The sequence below is a fragment of the Triturus cristatus genome, chromosome 7 (genome assembly GCF_964204655.1).
Source record: "Triturus cristatus chromosome 7, aTriCri1.1, whole genome shotgun sequence".
Lineage (NCBI taxonomy): Eukaryota > Metazoa > Chordata > Amphibia > Caudata > Salamandridae > Triturus > Triturus cristatus.
The window spans coordinates 1,666,323,426-1,666,343,517 of NC_140590.1; the positions used below are offsets into that span (position 1 = coordinate 1,666,323,426).

The 20,092-nt window shown below is 49.5% G+C and overlaps 1 protein-coding gene across 3 annotated transcripts in view; it reads left to right on the forward strand.

The window, feature by feature from the left end:
* TAF4 (TATA-box binding protein associated factor 4) overlaps positions 1-20,092 on the forward strand; it is a 298,522-nt gene that overhangs the window by 242,527 nt on the left and 35,903 nt on the right. For all 3 annotated transcript variants that reach the window (XM_085619781.1, XM_085619783.1, XM_085619782.1), the window contains one exon: positions 14,817-14,942. In XM_085619781.1, coding sequence (XP_085475907.1) covers positions 14,817-14,942 — 126 coding nt within the window. The remainder of the gene's footprint in view (positions 1-14,816; positions 14,943-20,092) is intronic.

Below are 20,092 nucleotides of genomic sequence, written 5' to 3' on the forward strand. Positions count from 1 at the left end.
AAATCGAGCAATACAGAATGGGGAATCCCTTCTTTATTTCCTTGCAGCAGTAAGCAAAGGATCACTAGCAATCAAAGAAACAATTGCAAGGTAGATAGTACAAATGATCCAGATATCCAGAGCCAAAGAGCGCACTCAACAAGGAAGAAAGAAACAAATTTAGCCTTTTTTGCCAGCGTTTTATTTAATGACATTTGCAGTGCGGCCACAGGGTCTTCAGTGCACACTTTCACCATGCACTACTGTGTGGATGTTCAGTCTAACAAAGAGGTGCAATTGGGACAAGTAGTTTAACACCTATCCGTAAACACTCGCCCATTTCAACCAAACCTCCCAAACAAAGGGAACAATTGCTACAAAATCTGTGTCCAGCCTCTGACTCCTGGAAACATTCATGCTGAACAAGCATTGGCATAGCCAATAGGTCTCGCCTTTGGGGCCTTATAAGTGTTTAACCATGCAACAGTTAATGTTGTTGCACCAAGGATATTGTGCTGCATAACTAAATAATTATAAGGTCCCATAAGCTTGTTATGTATGTAGTCCTCACCTGAGTTTTATTTAACAATGCTGTTGGCAGGTAAAAATGCTAATTATTATTCATGTGCACATACACAGTGAAACGACGACTCATTGCAAAACACCACAACGCCTTCTTAGAGATAGGTTTTCTGTTTTCTGAAAGGAACATGAACTGAAGGGCCATAGAGGAAAACTACGGCAAGCTGCAAGGGCCCAAGGACTACGTAGATCTTTAACCTAATTTCCATGTTACTATTCGAAGAGCCAGCGCTGTTTTGCATCACATTAGTTCGAGGCATGTGGGCTGCTGAATTCATATCTGTGCATAGATCGCCGCCTAGTGTTGGGTCCGGATGTTTGCACGTTGTTGTCCTGGAAGAGTCTTCGAGGTATCCTGGGATAGGTGACTCCTCCCCTGGACTACAGTGCGCATGGGCATCCTCTCCATCCTCAGATTGTTTTTTTCCGCCATTGGTTTCGGATGTGCTATCTTAACTCAAGTTAGGAAAAACTTTATCGAGGCCAAAAGGCCTTTAGTTCGCGTCGGTACTGTTTTCTCGATCGGTTTCGATACTCCTTTGTTAGTTTACCAACTTTCAGCACCGACTTTTCGCATCTTACCTGCCCATCGACGACATCGACGATGGAATCGAGGACACCGTTCAAGAGATGTCCGGTATGCAATGCGAAATATCCCCACATCGACGTCCATCCGGTGTGCAACAAATGCCTTTCGCCGGATCACGACGAATCGACATGCATGGCCTGTGCCCGGTTCCGTTCCAAGAAGACTCTACGGAATCGACGAGCGGCAAGACTCGAAGCGCAGCACGCGGCACCGGCCCCGGCAGACATCTTCAACGCCGAGACCGAAGATGTCGAAGAATTGGAGATGCTACCCTCCAGTCCCGTTTCCGAACATGACTCCGGATCGAACGACGTCGACGAATCACTCTTTCGCAGAGATGAAGACGACACCGAGGTAGGAGACTACGATGAGGCCTTAGGGGCCGAAGAGAGTAGCTCCAATGACGAGCAAGGCCTACCCGTTCAGACTGAAGAGAGCCCAGTGCCACAGTCTATGGCTCCGGTCGAGGGATCGCCTTCGGGCCTTACCCGAGACCTATCCCGCAGTTCTTCGGCCCCGCCCTCGGGCCCGGCCTCGGACATTCAGCGGCAGCCATTATTACCTAAACTGGCTGGTTTCCCTTCTTCCAAACCGAAAGCTGCACTGGTTCAATTGAAACCGAAACCAAAAGTGGCGCTGGTCGGATCGAGGCCTTCCACACCTTCGACGCCAGCGAAAAGCGTCGGCACCGAGCGCACCAAGCGAGACTTCGGTGCCGAACTTGAAGCGGCCGACGTCGGAGTCGGCATACGGAAAAAGGCCTTCGGTGCCAACAAACCTGATCGGCTCCCGGCGTCGACGCCATCGACTCCGACACCAAAGGTCACACTGCCGGCTGCGTCTCACATCGCTTCCACGGCAACACCAAAGCCTCATGCATCGAAGACGTCGACGGCCATTCCCGCCCCTCGACTCGATGACCCACCGGCGCCGAAAAAGTCCACGACCGCCTCTACAGACCTGGTCGGCGCGAAAGCCTCAAAGGCGCTCCAAGTGCGACCTGTTGCAGCACAAAGCAGCAAAACCAAAACGGTCCTCCAGGACACGTCGGGCTCCGGCCCAATAAAAGCTTCAGCAGCCTCTTCGGCGCCAGCCAACATTACTTTTGGCCTGCCTCCGTCCACGATCCCAAAAATATTCCAACTCAGGACACGGGTCACCCACACCACAACTACACCTGCTGAGGCGTCTCCGTCACATGTCATCGACGCCAACACCGGCAGGATGGTTATCCACGAACGGAGGATAACTTCGGAGCCACCTTTGGACCCTTTCCGGATCCCACTAAAAAGGAAGCTGCCTGTGGACTCAGAACCTCTCCTAAGCGAATCTTTCCACTCGCCCTACCAGGATCCACAATCATTCTCTCCCACACACTCCGACACGGATGTGTTGGAGGACTACATGGGTGACCAAGTCCCCTACCACGGAGACATAGACCCTGATTACCAACAGGACGCTGATCAAACTTGGGGCGACCCTGCAGATCCAGGTGCACCTCTAGATGCACAGGACCCACAACTCTATGGGGCGAAAACATCTCCCACAGAGGACACTGCAGCGTTCAACGCTCTTATCGAACGTGCCGCAAATAATCATGGAGTGCAGCTTCACTCTGACACCATCGAGGACGACTTTCTTATGGACACCTTCGCATCCTCAGAAAGACATGTAAAAACTCTGCCCATGTTGAAAGGGGTCCTCAAACCAGCCAAGGACATCTTCAAAGAACCCACCAGGGCACGAGTGATAAACCCCAGGATCGATAAGAAATACAGATCGGCGCCTGGGGACCCTACTTACATCAGAGGCCAATTACCACTAGACTCCATTGTCGTAGCGAATGCTCGCAAGAGGGCACACTCGCAGACGACAGGTGACGCTCCTCCCCCGGACAAAGAGTCCAAGGTGTTAGAGACCTCTGGCAAGCGAGTTGCCGCCCAGGCTGCCAACATATGGCGCATAGCCAACACTCAAGCGCTCCTCGCTCGCTACGATAGAGTGCACTATGACACATTGGAGCAACTACTCCAACATCTCCCTGACCAGTACAAAGAAGGTGCAGAAATTCTTATCAGAGAGGGACAGCTACTCACAAATGCTTCCATCAAGTGTGCACTAGATGCCGCAGACACGGCTGCCAGGGCCATTAACACAAGCGTCATGCTGCGACGACATGCCTGGTTGCGAATCTCCGGATTCAAACCTGAGGTGCAAAATAATATACTCAACCAGCCTGTCAACCCAGACTATTTATTCGGACCGGAGGTTGACACCACCCTTGAGAAAATAAAAAAGGACACGGACACCGCAAAGTCCATGGGGGCTCTCCAGACTCAGTCCTTTCGGAGCAGCTCCTTTCGTCGCCCCGGAAATAGAGGAGCAGGTAGAGGACAGGGGTCACAGCAGACATACAACAAGGGCAATACACAAACCACCTACGATAAAAACACCCGGGGTGGATATCGTGGCTCCAGTACAAAGGGAAGAGGACGCGGCTACGGCAACACCAGGTCCTCCCCCAAGAACAAGCAGTGACGCCCTCTCCCTTCCTCCCGACCACATAACACCTGTCGGGGGAAGGCTACAAAGGTTCCTGTCCACGTGGAACTCCATCACCACGGACAGGTGGGTCAAAGATATTGTCAAATACGGTTACTGTCTAGAGCTAACCTCCACTCCACCCACAATTCCTCCAAGAAACCGTCCTATGTCCTCAGAGCACTTAACGCTCTTACAGCAGGAGGTGCAAAGTATGCTTCTAAAAGGCGCAATAGAGGTCGTACCCGTCCACGAGCAGGGTACGGGAGTGTACTCCCTCTACTTTTTAATACCGAAAAAGGACGGGTCACTCAGACCTATACTAGACCTAAGACCCCTGAACCGGTACATTCTTTCCGAGCACTTTCACATGCTCACTCTCCAGCAAGTCCTCCCGCTTCTCAAGCAGGGAGACTTCCTAGCCACGCTGGACCTCAAGGATGCGTATTTCCACATACCCATTCACCCCTCACACAAAAAATACCTCCGGTTCACTGTTCAGGGGCAGCACTACCAATTCAAAGTCCTTCCCTTCGGCGTGACAACAGCACCCAGGGTTTTCACGAAGTGCCTAGCTACTGTGGCGGCACATCTACGGAGGCAGCACGTACACGTCTACCCCTACCTGGACGACTGGCTCGTTCAAGCACAATCAGCCCAGCAATGTGCCAACCACATGTCCCGCACCATTCACCTCCTTCACAGTCTGGGATTCTCACTAAATTACCCGAAATCCCATCTCCAGCCCGCACACGTACAACAGTACCTAGGTGCGACTATAGACACTCTGGCGGCCACAGCTCAGCCAAATTTAGTGAGGATCAACAGCATGCAAATGCTGATCTCCAGGTTCAAACCCCAACACTCACTTCCAGCACGAGTGTTCATGCAGTTGATAGGCATGATGGCCTCCTGCATTTTCATAGTCCCACACGCGAGATTACATATGCGCCCGCTTCAGGAGTGCTTAGCACGTGAGTGGAATCAGGCTCAAGGACAGTTGAAAGACCTAGTGTTGGTGAGCGGTCGGGCATACAACTCTCTGCATTGGTGGAATCCTCAAAACCTTTGCAAGGGCCGACCGTTCCAAGAGCCTGTTCCACAAATAGTACTGACAGCGGACGCGTCTCTCCAGGGATGGGGAGCTCATGTACTCCACTACACAGTGCAGGGACTATGGACGACACAACAGAAGAAGATGCACATCAACCTTCTGGAACTGATGGCAATCTTCCTGGCCATGAAGGCATTCAAAGTACATCTGTGCAACAAAGTCGTGTTGATCCGGACGGACAACATGACTGCCATGTACTACATACAGAAGCAGGGAGGAACACACTCTCCACAGTTGTCTCATCTGGCTCAGAGCATGTGGAAGTGGGCCATTCAGAGGAACATGTTCCTCATGGCAGAGCACCTCCCGGGCAAGGACAACCAGATGGCGGATCTGCTCAGCAGACACAGCCACCAGATGCACGAGTGGGAGCTACACCCTTCAGTACTCCAACCGTACTTCCAGCAGTGGGGTCATCCAGAGATAGACCTCTTCGCCACAAGCGAAAACGCAAAATGCCAAAGCTTTGCCGCCAGGTTCCCACATCCGCAGTCGCAGGGCAATGCGATATGGATGAACTGGTCCGGCAGATTTGCGTACGCTTTTCCCCCAGCGCCGTTGATACCGCTGGTGGCTCGCAAACTCAGACAACACTCCCTAACACTCGTCCTAGTTGCTCCTACGTGGGCACGCCAGCCATGGTACACCACCTTCCTCGAACTTTCCGTGGTGCCGCATCAAAGGCTGCGGATCAAACCCGCGCATTTGACGCAGAACCATGGAGAGATTCAGCACCCAGATCCGCAACAGCTGAACCTGGCAATCTGGCTCCTGAAGTCCTAGAGTTTGGCTACCTCAACCTGCCACCTGACTGTATGGACATCATCAAGGAGGCCAGGAGACCCACTACAAGAGCTTGCTATGCAGCCAAATGGAAAAGGTTCGTCATTTATTGCAGTAATAATGACATTAACCCGCTGGACGCATCCATCCAAAACATCATTTGTTACCTCTTACACCTATACCGATGCAATCTGGCGTACACCTCCATACGTGTCCATTTGACCGCAATATCAGCCTATCTGCAAACCAGGCAGCACCTCTCACTATTCAGAGTGCCTGCCATCAAAGCATTCTTGGAAGGACTCAAACGAGTCATTCCACCAAGCCACCCACCGGCTCCAATGTGGAACCTCAACCTGGTCCTCACACGCCTGATGGGTCCACCCTTTGAACCTCTCCACTCATGCGAGATTCAATTCCTCACCTGGAAAGTAGCTTTCCTGGTAGCAATCACTTCTTTAAGAAGGGTTAGTGAACTCCAGGCACTAACAGTTTAAGAGCCATTTATACAGGTTCACGCCAACAGGGTCGTACTACGTAGGCTGCATAGGCGAGACCTAAAAACACTGTGGTAAGCATGTAAGCGTAGTTTTCAGATTTTTCTGGATTCACATACAACATCCCATTTCCACAAGGATTAGGTGATTTGGAAATTATATGAAGGGAGTAGATACTGATTACAGGGAAAATGAAAACCACTCTAGTGTCGCCAAAAGGAAAAAATAATTTGAAGACCATATGCAGGGGCATCCGGGTGTAATTCTAACGTCAATGAAGGATCTACATAGCATCAAATAATAGTCGAAAAGCCAGAACCCACACGCAGAAAAAGACCATTCCGGACCCAACCACTAGATGGCAGAATGCACAGCATGTGAATCGAGAATTCTTAACTGCTTGAGTGCTCATGACGAGCTCAGCTCGTCATGAGTCACAGTGGAGCTGTGCTCATGACGAACTGAGCTCGTCATAACGGTCACGGCCCGCCCACGCGCGATTGATTACCCGCCTGTGCGGGAGAATTAATCAGTGGGCGGGGTCGTAACGAGCACAGCTCGTCATGAGCACAGCTCCACTGTGAGTCATGACGAGCTCAGCTAGTCACAAGCACAGTGCCGCCGCGGCCCCTCCCCCTCCCCCCCCCCCGCCGCACCGCGGGGGAATTTCCCCCGCATGGAAGGGGTTAAATCTGAAAAACGACCACAGTAACCGTCCTATTACTTAACATATTTGTTAGAAGCTGGACTTTGATAAGAGTTTAGGTCTCTGCCATTGCAATATATACTAAAGGGGATCATCATATAGATATATTTACCACACTTATGATTAGATTAATTTCTGTAAGGTGTTAAGTCTGTACGCCCTCGTGGCGTGCCAGCACCTCCGTGAAACTTAAATCTAGTACTGGCAAGATTGATGAAAGCACCGTTTGACCCTATGAATGAGGCAAGCCTAAAACTTTCCACTAAAAACTGCCTTTTTAGGTCTCGCCTGAGACAGCGCTTTAGCGCTGCTCTGGCGAGACTTATAGTAAGCGCTTTTGGAAGTGGAAACTAGTGCATTTCAGGCCGCCAACTACAGTGCATGTGCTCCGGGCGCGCGCACCATTTGGCAGCCTGAAAAGCACTTGCTTTGATGTCCTCAGTGAGCCGCGCGGCCACTGAGGACATCAAAGTGCACACCATTTGCCACCCCCTTCTTTTCGTTTGATCCCTATCTTTCCCTTTCTCAATCTCACCCTCTCCCTGCCTTTGACAACTGCGGCCCGCACCACGTGCCCGCCCCCACTCCCCCCTCCCACTCCCTCCTCGTCAGCTTCAGTGCGCTCTTGTTTGGGCTTACACTCTCCATGCCCTCTGGCTCCTTCGTGCTGCTTTACCCTTCCCTCTGCTTGTTCTACGTGCTTGTGCTTTAATTGTTTGTGTGTTAGAATCTTATTCCCGAAAGGTGAGGGGGTGCGCTTCCCCGCAGCACAGGTCTGGTAGATTTACTCTCCGTTCGCAGTGTCAGGGCAGCTCAAGATTTTGTACTTTCTCATTTCAGTAATACACAATCGGTAAATGTTTAGCGTTTGCATTTTTCATTCTAAATTTAACAACACAGCTCGCCATAATCGCTGTTTGTTTTCTGTTGGGGTTTTACATAGAGAGATGTGTAAATTAAATACATTCTAGGTGCTTTGTAAAGAGAATGTGATAAAACGATCCGGAGATGTATGTTCCAAATCGAGGAACATGTTTTTTTTGTGTCCTGTGGATTATTTATTTAAATGCATTTGTTCAATACACTGCATGTTGTAATACCGCATATGTCTCTGCTTCACGGATACCAGGCAAGTAGTAAAATTAATGTGACTAGGGTTGCCACCTGGTCGGTTTTATACCGGCATCACCGGTATTTCAATGCAAAATAAGCAAAATCCTTTAAAGCCGGTATTTTTAGCCCCTAAATGTACATGCTTCAAGCAGGAATTATAAATAGAAATCACTTTTAAATGTGTTCTAAAACAGCAGCAATGGTCTCTGACTAACAATAGCAGAAAAGTCATGTTATAAATGTATACGATTTTTGCTTCTAGTGTATTAAGTGTCATGTCCGGGGATTTGCAGACACTTAAATCAACAATAAATGGCAGGTACGTTTTTTCTCTAGTAAAGGTGGTAACCCAAATGTGACATAGCTACCGAGGTGGTGATTGCATTTATTTTAACGCAGGTAAAACCCCTGTTCAACGTGATATGGAATCTTCTTGTAACAATGAAACGTGTGGAGTGTGCCAGAAAGGACCAGTTAACAAACGTATATCTTGTTTGGTTAAGGCTCTATTTAGTCCCATCACACATTTCCACCTTTTTGTAGATTTCGTAGATCCCTAAAGACCAATATTAGTGCAGCTCTGAATGGCGACTTAACTACCCTAACTCAAAATACGCTTGGAGCTGAAAGTGCTTCATTTCAACCAGACCTTACTATGAGGCTATTCCTTCTCAGTTCCAGCTTGAAGGGTTTGGACCCCCCTTCAATAGGTAAGGTAATTAGAAAACTGGCAACAGGAGATTCCATGGAAACCAGGACTTCATTTCACAGACACCCGTGCCTGTGTATTAGTTTGGAGACAACACCGAGTTTGAATTAAACTACATTCCCCATCATAACTGCCACACCTGGGATTGCTAACTAGTCGGCCCTGCCCTTAAATACGAGTTGACCAAGATGGACGCACTCTTGCGGGGCTTGCCAATCTTTGGTGACATGTACCTACCTTTCACGTATGTAGGTGCAGAGCTTTCTTATTTTTCTATACTCTTAGCTGGACAGCGTACCTCGCTGCCCGCTTGGGGTTAAATGCTGCCTTTGTCTGGCTCATGCCATATAGAGCGGAGCAGCCTCGCCAGCTCACGCTATACTGAGCAGAACCGTTGCTGTCACACATTTGAAGGGTGCAGGTTGCCAAGAGTATCATGGTAGCTTAAGCAGAACCCGGGTCTTTAGCGGGACAGGGTACGCTGCTGCTCTCTTCTTGATAAACATTGCGTCTTTGCTCACGTCCCATCGAGCAGAGCCGCAGAGTTGGCTCAGGCTACACTGAGTGGAGCCTCTGCCCCCCACCTCCTTGCCGGCTCTCGATATACTGAGCGGAGCTTTGGCTTTCACACATTTGGAGGTTGCAGGATGCCATTGGTAGCATGGGAGCATATACCCTCTTGCTTTAAAACTTACATGCACAATAACAGTACAATACTCCCTTTCTGAATGTATCACTAGCAGTTAACGATCCAACTGGAACTGCTCTATATGCAGGAACAGTGACATGGGTAGGATGGCGCTACACTCAAGCACCATTTAACATATGACACTAAGACTTGCATATAAGATCTGAAAAACTACATGATGTTGGTGACAAACATTTGCCGGGAGCGGAAGAGGAATAGAGAGGACATGGAATAGCAGACATTAGGTAGTGGATACTGCGAACTGTATGGAATGCAGTGGCACAGTCATTCGACCAATGAAACAGGAGTGAGGCTTTAGGAGAACTGGCCTCGCAACATCTGTGGGAAACACACTTAACGCATCACACTTCTAAACTCTCAGTAAACAAACAAAGAAGGCTATTATCCTGGGCACAAGATAAGGAACGCTTTCACAAGCGCAGACACTCGTGGCTTGCATCAACACATACAAATCGCCGACACAGAGGTATCTCTTCAAAAGAGAGGGAGAGGTGTGGTGCAGTGGTCAGAGTGGTGGTCTCCGGACGGCAGAGCCTGTGGTTCGATCCCGGCGCCAGCGGCCTCACTTCCTGCATCCCCTCTTACAACAATTAACTTTCGTTATAACTCACACCCCATATGCTCGTTCATATGCTCGTTCCCTCCCACCCTTCCTTTGATATCTGCTTTTCTTGTTGTTTACAAACCACACCACACTGCTGCACGCCACACACTGCTGCATGCCGTACACTACCGCACGCCGCACACTGCTGCATTACACACTGCTGCACGCCTCACACTGCTGCACGCCTCACACTGCTGCACGCCTCACACTGCTGCACGCCTCACACTGCTGCACGCCGCACACTGCTGCACGCCGCACACTGCTGCACGCCGCACACTGCTGCACGCCTCACACTGCTACACGAAACACTGCTGCACGCCTCACACTGCTGCATGTCTCACACTGCTGCACGCCACACGCTGCTGCACGTCGCACGCTGCTGCACGACACACAATGCTGCACGCCACACACTGCTGCACGCCACACACTGCTGCACGCCACACACTGCTGCACGTAGCACACTGCTGCACGCCGCACACTACCACACGCCACACACTGCTGCGCACACTGCTGCATTACACACTGCTGCATTACACACTGCTGCATTACACACTGCTGCACGCCTCACACTGCTGCACGCCGCACACTGCTGCACGCCGCACACTGCTGCACGCCGCACACTGCTGCACGCCGCACACTGCTGCACGCCACACACTGCTGCACGCCACACACTGCTGCACGCCTCACACTGCTACATGAAACACTGCTGCACACCTCACACTGTTGCACGCCACACTGTTGCACGCCACACTGTTGCACGCCACACTGTTGCACGCCACACTGTTGCACGCCACACTGTTGCACGCCACACTGTTGCACGCCACACACTGTTGCACGCCACACACTGCTGCATGCCGTACGCTGCTGCATGCCTCACGCTTCTGCACGCCGCATGCTGCTGCACGCCGCATGCTGGTGCACGCCGCACGCTGCTGCACGCCACACACTGCTGCATGCCGCTGCATGGCACACACTGCTGCACGCCACACACTGCTGCACGCAGCACACTGCTGCACGTCGCACACTACCACACGCCACACACTGCTGCGCACACTGCTGCATTACACACTGCTGCACGCCGCACACTGCTGCACGCCGCACACTGCTGCACGCCGCACACTGCTGCACGCCTCACACTGCTACATGAAACACTGCTGCACGCCTCACACTGCTGCACGCCTCACACTGCTGCGCGCCACACTGCTGCGCGCCACACTGTTGCATGCCACACACTGCTGCACACTGCTGCACGCCGCACACTGCTGCACGCCGCACACTGCTGCATGCCTCACACTGCTGCATGCCTCACACTGCTGCACGCCGCACGCTGCTGCACGCCGCACACTGCTGCACGCCACACACTGCTGCACGCAGCACACTGCTGCACGCCGCAAACTACCACACGCCACACACTGCTGCATTACACAATGCTGCATTACACACTGCTGCATTACACACTGCTGCACGCCGCACACTGCTGCACGCCGCACACTGCTGCACGCCGCACACTGCTGCACGCCGCACACTGCTGCACGCCGCACACTGCTGCACGCCGCACACTGCTGCATGCCACACACTGCTGCACACTGCTGCATTACTCACTGCTCCATGCTGCACGCCGCACACTGCTGCACGCCGCACACTGCTGCACGCCGCACACTGCTGCACGCCGCACACTGCTGCACGCCGCACACTGCTGCACGCCGTACACTGCTGCACGCCGCACACTGCTGCACTCCACACACTGCTTTTATGCGAGTTTATGCTACTGACATTGTAAATGACAATGCCTTTTATTTGTTTTAAAAACAAAACATAAATAAAAGGCTTTGTAATTTTACAATGCCAATAGCTCAAACTCTTATAAATGCGAGACCTATTGCATTGCAAATGCTTGTTAATTGCTATACATCTAAAAGGAGATTTAGTAAATTACTAGTCGTTTGACTAGTCGCCCCATGTTGCCGTGTTTTGAGGACAGATTTTTGGGTAGAATCCTAGCATACTGTGGTCAGTCGATGAGTTTCACTCAACTTGAATATTCTAATGTGTACACTACGCAATTAATGTATTTTTTATATTGATTGACTTCAACTGTTAAATGACATTGAGTTAATGGCGTGAAGTCTGTCTGCCTTTTGCAGCTTTTTAAAGCCAATGTTTTTAGGGTGTGTTCCTACCTTTCCAGTTTGAGTGAATGAATACACGTTTAGAAATGCTCCACTGAGAGTTTTAAAGAAAGTCTAAGGGCACACTGAATATCATTCTACCAGTGTATGACCTTTTTAGGTCTCGGCTAGCGAAGGCTGCGCTTGCGCAGTCTCGCTCGCGAGATTTAATGATTTCAGAAGTGGGGCTTGAACCCGCCCCTCTACTTCCCTCTTCTCCATTGGCTGGCCTCTTAAATGCTGGTCAGCCATTGGAGAAGAGCTTTGTCTCTCCAAACAAGCGCCGTCTTTTTCCGATTCGGGGGCGTTTTTAAGCTCCGCCCCTTCCGCCCCTTTTACATGTGGTGGGCGTGTTTTTTTTTTTTTTTTAGCGTCGGAAGATTTGTCCATTTTGTGCGCGGTCGGAGCGGGATGAGGGGTCGCCTCTTCCTTGCTGCTGGATTGGCGTTTCAAGTCCGGTGAGTAAAAGCGTTAAGCTAACAATGTTGTTCCTGCTTGCATTTCACATGGTTCACGGACGGCAGAGAAGTAACAGGACTCTGTCTTTTCCTTCTTACTAGAAGAAAAATACAGTGTCCGCTTCTGCTCTGCCGCTTCAGCTGCCCCCCCCCACTCTTTCCCCTCCTCCTCACCCCTCACGGAAAGGATCCGAGACATCAGTAATCTGGACTCTGCGTGAGTTCGCTGAAACTGGGCTTTGCCGGGTCCATGTTCTCGAGCAGTATCACATTCACCAGTGCAAATTGACTGATATATATATATATATAAAGCCCTTCCTCGATGTTCAAAATCTGTCATATATGAGGTTCACACCGTTTCCTGCCAGCAGGGGGGGGAGTGGTGTGCTAACCACAAATCACCCTGGACTCTCCTGAGGGAAAAAGAGCTCTGTTTACACCCTCCCTAAAGCTCTGTAATGCGCCCGCTCAACTTCATCTGGACTATAAAAAGCACAAGCTCTTTTCCGCGAGTCCTTCGTGCTTTAAGGGGCGTGGGACGGAGGGTTTGTGGGGTGGGGGGACGAGGGCATCTGTATGTTACTTCTTGCAGAGGCGGTGGGACCGAACGACTAGGAAAGCACAGCATCGCGAGCTCGGCAGCCGCCCACGGTTTGTGTTTCTAAGAGTGCATTAAGGGGCGTGGGACAGAGGGTTTGTGGGGTGGGGGGACGGGGGCATCTATGTATGTTACTCCTGGTAGAGGCGGTGGGACCGAACGACTAGGAAAGCACAGCATCGCGAGCTCGACAGCCGCCCAGGGTTTGTGTTTCTAAGAAAGGACTCTGCGCAATACACAGAAGTGTGAAGAAATCAAAGAGACTTTAAGTTCTTCGCCGTATTCTTTAACACAAGCCCTAGCCTTTCTTGCCACCATGTGGGCGATGATTGACAGGCGTCGCTTAGGAAGGAGGTGTCAGGGAATCCGAGGCTTTGAGAGAAGTACGGTAAACAGCATGATCTGTGCAGAAAGCTATGTATTGTGCCCCGGGGCAGCGAAGGTGCGCTCTATTACAGCGTGAACCTGCATCCGCGGGGATTGTTTGCACATTGGCCCTACTTTAGTTCCATTAATACTTTTTATTCTGGGTCCAAGTGTATCCCAACAAATGTGGACGCTCCCGGAAAAATAACTTATCGGGAAGGCAAATGCTTCAATAGTCGCTGGCTTCTTTAAATATAGTAAAGGGTCAAAGCACACAGGGGTGAGATCAGGCGGGCAACTAGAGCCAAATTTCGGGGGGGGGGCTGAAAAAGATTTGGGGGGGGGTGGGGGCGGCTAAGTCTTCCAGCCATAGGCAGAGTGGCTGTAAGAAGGGGTGAAAACACAACAAAATCCTCATTAATGAGTAAATGGTCTTTTAAAGACCTGTGAAGTACTCGGGTCCGGCTGCAATTAGACGGACGCCACCCCGCGAGGCTGTCTCAGCCGGGCTGACACACATGACGAGAGGGGCTGAAGCCCGGTGAGCCCAATGGGTGTTGCGCACCTGGGTGAGAATGAAAAACGCATATAGAAAGAGTCCTTTCACACAGAGCTATCTGCGCCCAAAACTACGCGTGCATGTGGCTATATGTGCGAGTAAAAGCTATTCACAAAAGATGACATTGCAGATCTAAAAACCTTTGCTTTATGCGCAGGCCCGGTTCTAGCGGGCCCACCCAAACATTAGCCTGGCCCACCCAAACTGCGCAGGAGCCAAGGACAGGAGTCTTGTGCGTCTGCTCTCGACCTTGTCTCCAGCTTTATCTTATTTTACGTTTGATGCAGAGTGGCTCCGTGTATGTGGGTGGCTCCGTGTATGTGGGTGGCTCCGTGTGTGTGGGTGGCTCTGTGTGTGTGGGTGGCTCTGTGTGTGTGGGTGGCTCTGTGTGTGTGGGTGCAAATGCAATAGGTCTCGCATTTGAGAGTGTCATGAGCAATGCCAATAGCTCTAACTTTAACATTACTGAGACCATTGCATTGTAAATGCTTGTTTGCTATTCTCCAAGATACGACTAATCATTTGGGCTCCAGTTTTTTTGCGACTTCATCAAAGTTTCTACTTACTACGTCCTTCACTCCTCCCCTCCAAAGAGTAAATGAAAGGTGCATTTATAGACTTATCCTTGATGTGCAACTGTGTGCATCGCTGTTGCTGTGTGCTGTCTGTTTTCAGTTCATGTTCATTTACAAAAGCTCCATTTGAACATGTTATTCAGTGGGTTTTTTCATGTTTTTCCAGGAAGACGACAGGTTTGAGCAGGCAAGTGATGTCCGGGCACAACTCAAGTTCTTTGAACACCTCGACCATATCGAAAAACAGAGAAAAGATGAACAGGAACGAGAAATCCTAATGCGAGCAGCAAAGGCAAGTGTTTGATATGCGGATTTTATGAAGTGTTTTCAGCCATTCTTAGCATTCCTGGAGGCATGATCATTTAGTACATCTTTAGTTATTGCTTATGTTTGTTCCTACTCCGTCTTTACTTAGTATTAGAACAATTCCTTAGCAGTGTCACCTAACTCTTCTGTGGAAACTAAAAGCAATTTCACATAGGGGAACTCTGCATCTCAAAGGGTGGTCTGCTGAGACATTGTAAACACATGTTTTTCTTGACACCTTCGCTTTTTGAGTAGGTAGTTCCACAGTACATGGACAAGTACAGGTTTATTTTAGACTGTAGGGATCATTTGCAAGATATAACTTTGGTCTTGCCAGAGTTCCTAAGTTTCTGCTTCAACAAAAAGACACTTGCAGTGGTCAATAATAGCCAAGGACTAAAGCATTGTCGCGTGGAATCGAATGCATTGCATATTGCCTGTTACATAGAATTTCATTACATGGTTCTCATGTAATGTTGCCTTCATACTGCCTGGCAGAAGTGCAAACAACTCAGCCTATCACCATAGCGAAATCTCTGAACATATTCCATGGACCAGGCATTCTTCGGTTTTGTCTTCTAGAAAACATTCTCTGATCTGCTTAAGTGGTGGAGTGGCCCAGTTTTCTACAGAATCTGTGCATGATTGGTTGGTTGTAGTGTTGTCCCCGTATAGTGTTAACCAGACAAAGTGAAGAATTGGTCCATAGAAGACCAGGCCTTGGTTATGGGGGGGTGTGTGGAATTCGCATACTTTGCTTTTGCATACTTCTGCTCAATTTTAAGTAAATTTTGCAAAACAACATTTAATTACACAATGTAAATCCATAATTTAGCACTAAATCTGTCCCTGTGTCAGTCTTTGCAATGGGAGGGCACATTTTATTCCTTAAAAACAAAAACTGCCAAACAAATCAAATACTGCAAACAGCCACACACATTCCGATTGCATGAAGATGACTGAGAGACCATTGCTTTCCACTGTTTGCATACTGTCATGTTCCTCCATGAAACAGAACCCTAAGTGAACCACTGGCATTGAGACACAGTTGCCTGGTGAATCTGTTATGCTATAGTTTTTGTACAGGGCGTGGCTGCCCCAGCAAAGGGGTGCCCCAGCGCTGATTTCAAACAGAGAGAGGGGCAGGGAGGGAGCAGGCAGGGGAAGCAGATTACTTAGGTAAGAGATATGTTTGTATCGCCTTCCGGAATGCCACATGATTTTGGATGCTCACAGGAAGGGAGTTCCAGAGTTTTGCGGCAAGAGCACGGAAGTAGCGCCCCCCTGCCCTGGCTCTCTTAACGCGAGGAACAGACGCCAGGTACTGACCAGAAGAGCGCAGTTGGCGGGTGGGTGTGTAGGGCGTGGGAAGATCAGCTAAAATATCAGGAGATTGGGTGTTCAGGATTCTTTGGGAGATACAGAGGGCTTTGAAGTTGATTTGTTTCTCCACTGGCAGCCAGTGTAGTCTGCTGATGAAGTTAGAAATCAAGCATGTTCTGGGCAGGCCGGAGAGAATCGGGGTGGCAGCATTTTGTGCCCTTTATAGACGTGTATCTCTTCTCTATTGGCCCCTAGGTACAAAGAGCTGGCGTAGTCCAGCCTAGATAGTACAGTGGCCTGGATGATAACCTGACAGGTGTTAGCGTCGAAAAAACCCAGCAGGGGCTTAAGACCGCGTGGGAGCCCAAAGTGGACCTCAGCTACCGCTTTTATTTGAGCCTGGAAGGTCAATGCAGAGTCAACCCATACTCCCAGGTTTTTAACAGTCTGTTTTGGGGGCAGGGGGAGGCCTAGGGTGGACGGCCACCAGAGCTCACTCCACAGATGAGGGTGTTTGCGAACCAACAGGATCTCAGATTTACTCGCATTCAATTGAAGACAGTTAGATGTCATCTAGTCCACAATGGCTGTTAAATCATCTTTAAATATGAGTGTGTCCTGTGCTCAGTTGTCAGATAACGCAACCACTAACTATGTATCATCCGCATAGGAGACCAAAGTTAGGCCCCTGTCCTTAGGGACTGCTGGCAGGGGTTGAATATAGATATTAAATAGAGTAGGGCTCAAAGCAGAGCCTTGAGGAAACCCTTTGCACACAGCCTGCGTCTGAGAAAAGAAGGGGGGTAATGACTTGGAAGGATCTCTCAGATAGAAAGGAGGAGAGCCAACCCAGGGTAGAGCCACCTATGCCAATATCCTCTAAGCGCTGCAAAAGGATCTGATGGGACACCGTATCAAATGCAGCGCTCAGGTCGAGCATGATCCATGCGGAGGCTCGTCATGCATCCAGTGAGCTCCGCAGATGTTCTGTAATGGCCAGAAGGGCAGTTTCAGTGTCTTGTTATGGACAGAAGCAGTTTTTGAGAGTGGTCTAGCAGATTATTGGCTTCAATGAAGGTGGTGAGAATGGAGTTGATATAAGCTTCGGTGACCTTAGATATCAGAGGGAGGAGAGAGATAGGGTGAAAATTCTCTGGCTTGGAATCATCCACAGTGGGCTTTTTGAGTAGTAGAATTACCTTGGCGTGTTTCCAGGTGGTGGGAACTACAGCAGAGGACAGAGACCGATTTACGAGGTCACAAAAAAGTGGAAGGAGCTGAGGTAGAAATTTCTGAAACTGATCAGGTTTAAGAGGATCTGCTGGGATCCAGATTTAAGTTCATTGCAAATGGTGCTCATGACTTCTTGAGAGAGCACGGGAAAAGCAGAGAGTGAAGGGGCCGCCCAAGACAGAGATGGGGGGCCTACTTTGATTGTTGTGTTGGGAAAGGTTTTGTAAATGTCCTCAACCTTCTTACTAAAGAATGGGGCCAGCGCCTCACATTGCTGATTGGAGGAAAAGAGAGAAGTTACTTTGCCCTGAAGATTTGAGGTCCTTAAGTAAGGAGAAAATACATTTTGCTTGGTTGCTATTTTTAATTTTATCTGCAAAATGATCGGCTCTTTCTTTCTGAATGGATTTATGGTATTTTTTGATGGCCACTCAATATTGTACTTTCAGGGCTGGGTCATATTGCCGTTTCCAAGCCCGTTCCAGGGCTTTGCAAGTTTTCCTGGTCTGGGTCAGATTATCGACTGAGTTCTGCGACTGAGAGGCAACTTGGCGGGGATAAGAGTGTCAAGGGAATGCGTGAGCCAGTCGGACAGGATGCTATCTGACCTATCAGTGCTTCCCTAAAATCTTTGGAGTGCCCTGGGGGGCGGTAAATCAAGAGGCCAAACAGAGTGAAATAAGCATTGATGAAAATTTTGAAAAGGGCACACTCGCAGTCCACAATGATCTCCTTAGTCAAAGAGCAGGTATAGCCAGATTTAAAAATAATTGCAATGACACCACTGGCCCCCTCTGTTTAGTGTCCTAATAGCATACCCCTGGGGCAGGGTCAAACTTGGCTCTGCCTCCGTATTTGCAGTAAGCCATGTCTCAGTCAGGCAGAGGATATCCGGAGCCTCATCCTGGATTAAGTCAAACACTTCCGCTAAGTGTTTAACGAGCGAACAGCAGTTTAGACTAAGGAACTTAACAGTGGGCGGGGAAGGGGGAATAGAAGTTGTGACTGCCAATGAGCTGAAACCGCAGTGTGTGCAAAGAAAGGTACCTTCTAAAGGGACACACGGCTGGTGTGCACATTGACTAATCCCAGTTCTGATATCAACTAGATCGTCGAGTGAGTACGATCGTTTTAAGGGGGTCGAACCGGCAGCATGTCTGGCGTCTTCCAGGTGTGAACGGGCACAGACGGGCTTGCCACTGGCCTTTGGCGCGCCAGCGGCGTGTCCGTTCACGGCCAGCATTAAGTAACCAGGGGGCACAACTGGCTCCTCTCGGTCAGACTCCTGATTGGATGACGACCACCAATCAGCGCTGTGCCTGGCCGTGCCGGAAAGCGGGACGAAAATTAGCCCACAACAATTAAAACACAAGAAAAAGCCCTTATACGTAGCAGCACCAAAATAATATAAGTGAGGAGCAGAAGAGGTGAGGTGCCCTGTACATGTTTTTCTACCATTTCACTTAGCCACTTGGATCAGTTTTGCTGTGGCATTGCTACTACAACAAAGCAACACCAGATCCAAAACTAAATGGTACTGCCTCTTCGCTCCCACACCAGGTTCTGGAAGTCCAGACGATGTGGCTAGAGCCACAGCTCAATCCACCATCTCCAGCCTTATCCTGTACCTACTCGTATGTATTTTGACCCTTCACAACTATGTTGCTTCAGGGACCGCTTCAGCTGGACTCTCTTGAAGGGTTGATGCAAAGGTGAAAGCAACACACTAAATCAGTTCCTTCGATCTGTAACATCAGAAGTTTGACCATCAAGTTGTGTTCTTTTCTTACCCATGTGTGTGGTACTTGTCAGCATGCCGTCACTCCAGATTCAGACTCCTATCTGGCTGTTTTGATTGACTTTTACTAAGTGTCAAAAATGTGTTCATGGATCATTGAAGGCCATTGTTTCTAGATGCCACAGGTAACACTAATATCCTGGCACAATACTGCCATTACCAGTCCTGTTCGCTGCAGCCTTTTTTTTAAACTGCAAACTCAAGTCCCTAAGCATCTTGTGGAACGGTTCTGAGGCACACCAACAGGACCATCCAGCATAAAGAAGACTTCTATAGATGTGCGACCGAAGCCGTCTTCTTCCATAACTTAGCTGATCCAGACATTGACTTTAGACTGTACCCAGGAGCCCAGAGTTGCCATGTTCCTAGCAAAATGTCTTGGAGCTAGGAAAATTCCACAGGTGTTTATCCATTGAGACACTGGTGCTCCTAAAGGGATCAGGGTGCATCTATCATTTGGTGGGTTTGGCTCATCCCTCTCCTGATGCCAGCTCAGAGCATCAAACCTTAAACAGGTTCTGGAGGTCTGGAAAAAGCTACATTCTGAGATATTCAACTGAAAATCTCTGGACAATCTGTCCAGAAACCCAGTAACCATCTCATTCTTTTCTCACATGACCTGCTACTCACTCTGATATCCACCCCCCCAAAAAAAAAAAGATACTCTGCTTATCAAGTGGTGATGATGGCGATATCCCTAAATGTTTGTGTTTAGGATGTAAGATCTCCTGCAGCGTTGAACTTTCAGTCCTGGATTCTCTTGTTGCAGCAAGCCAGTAAAG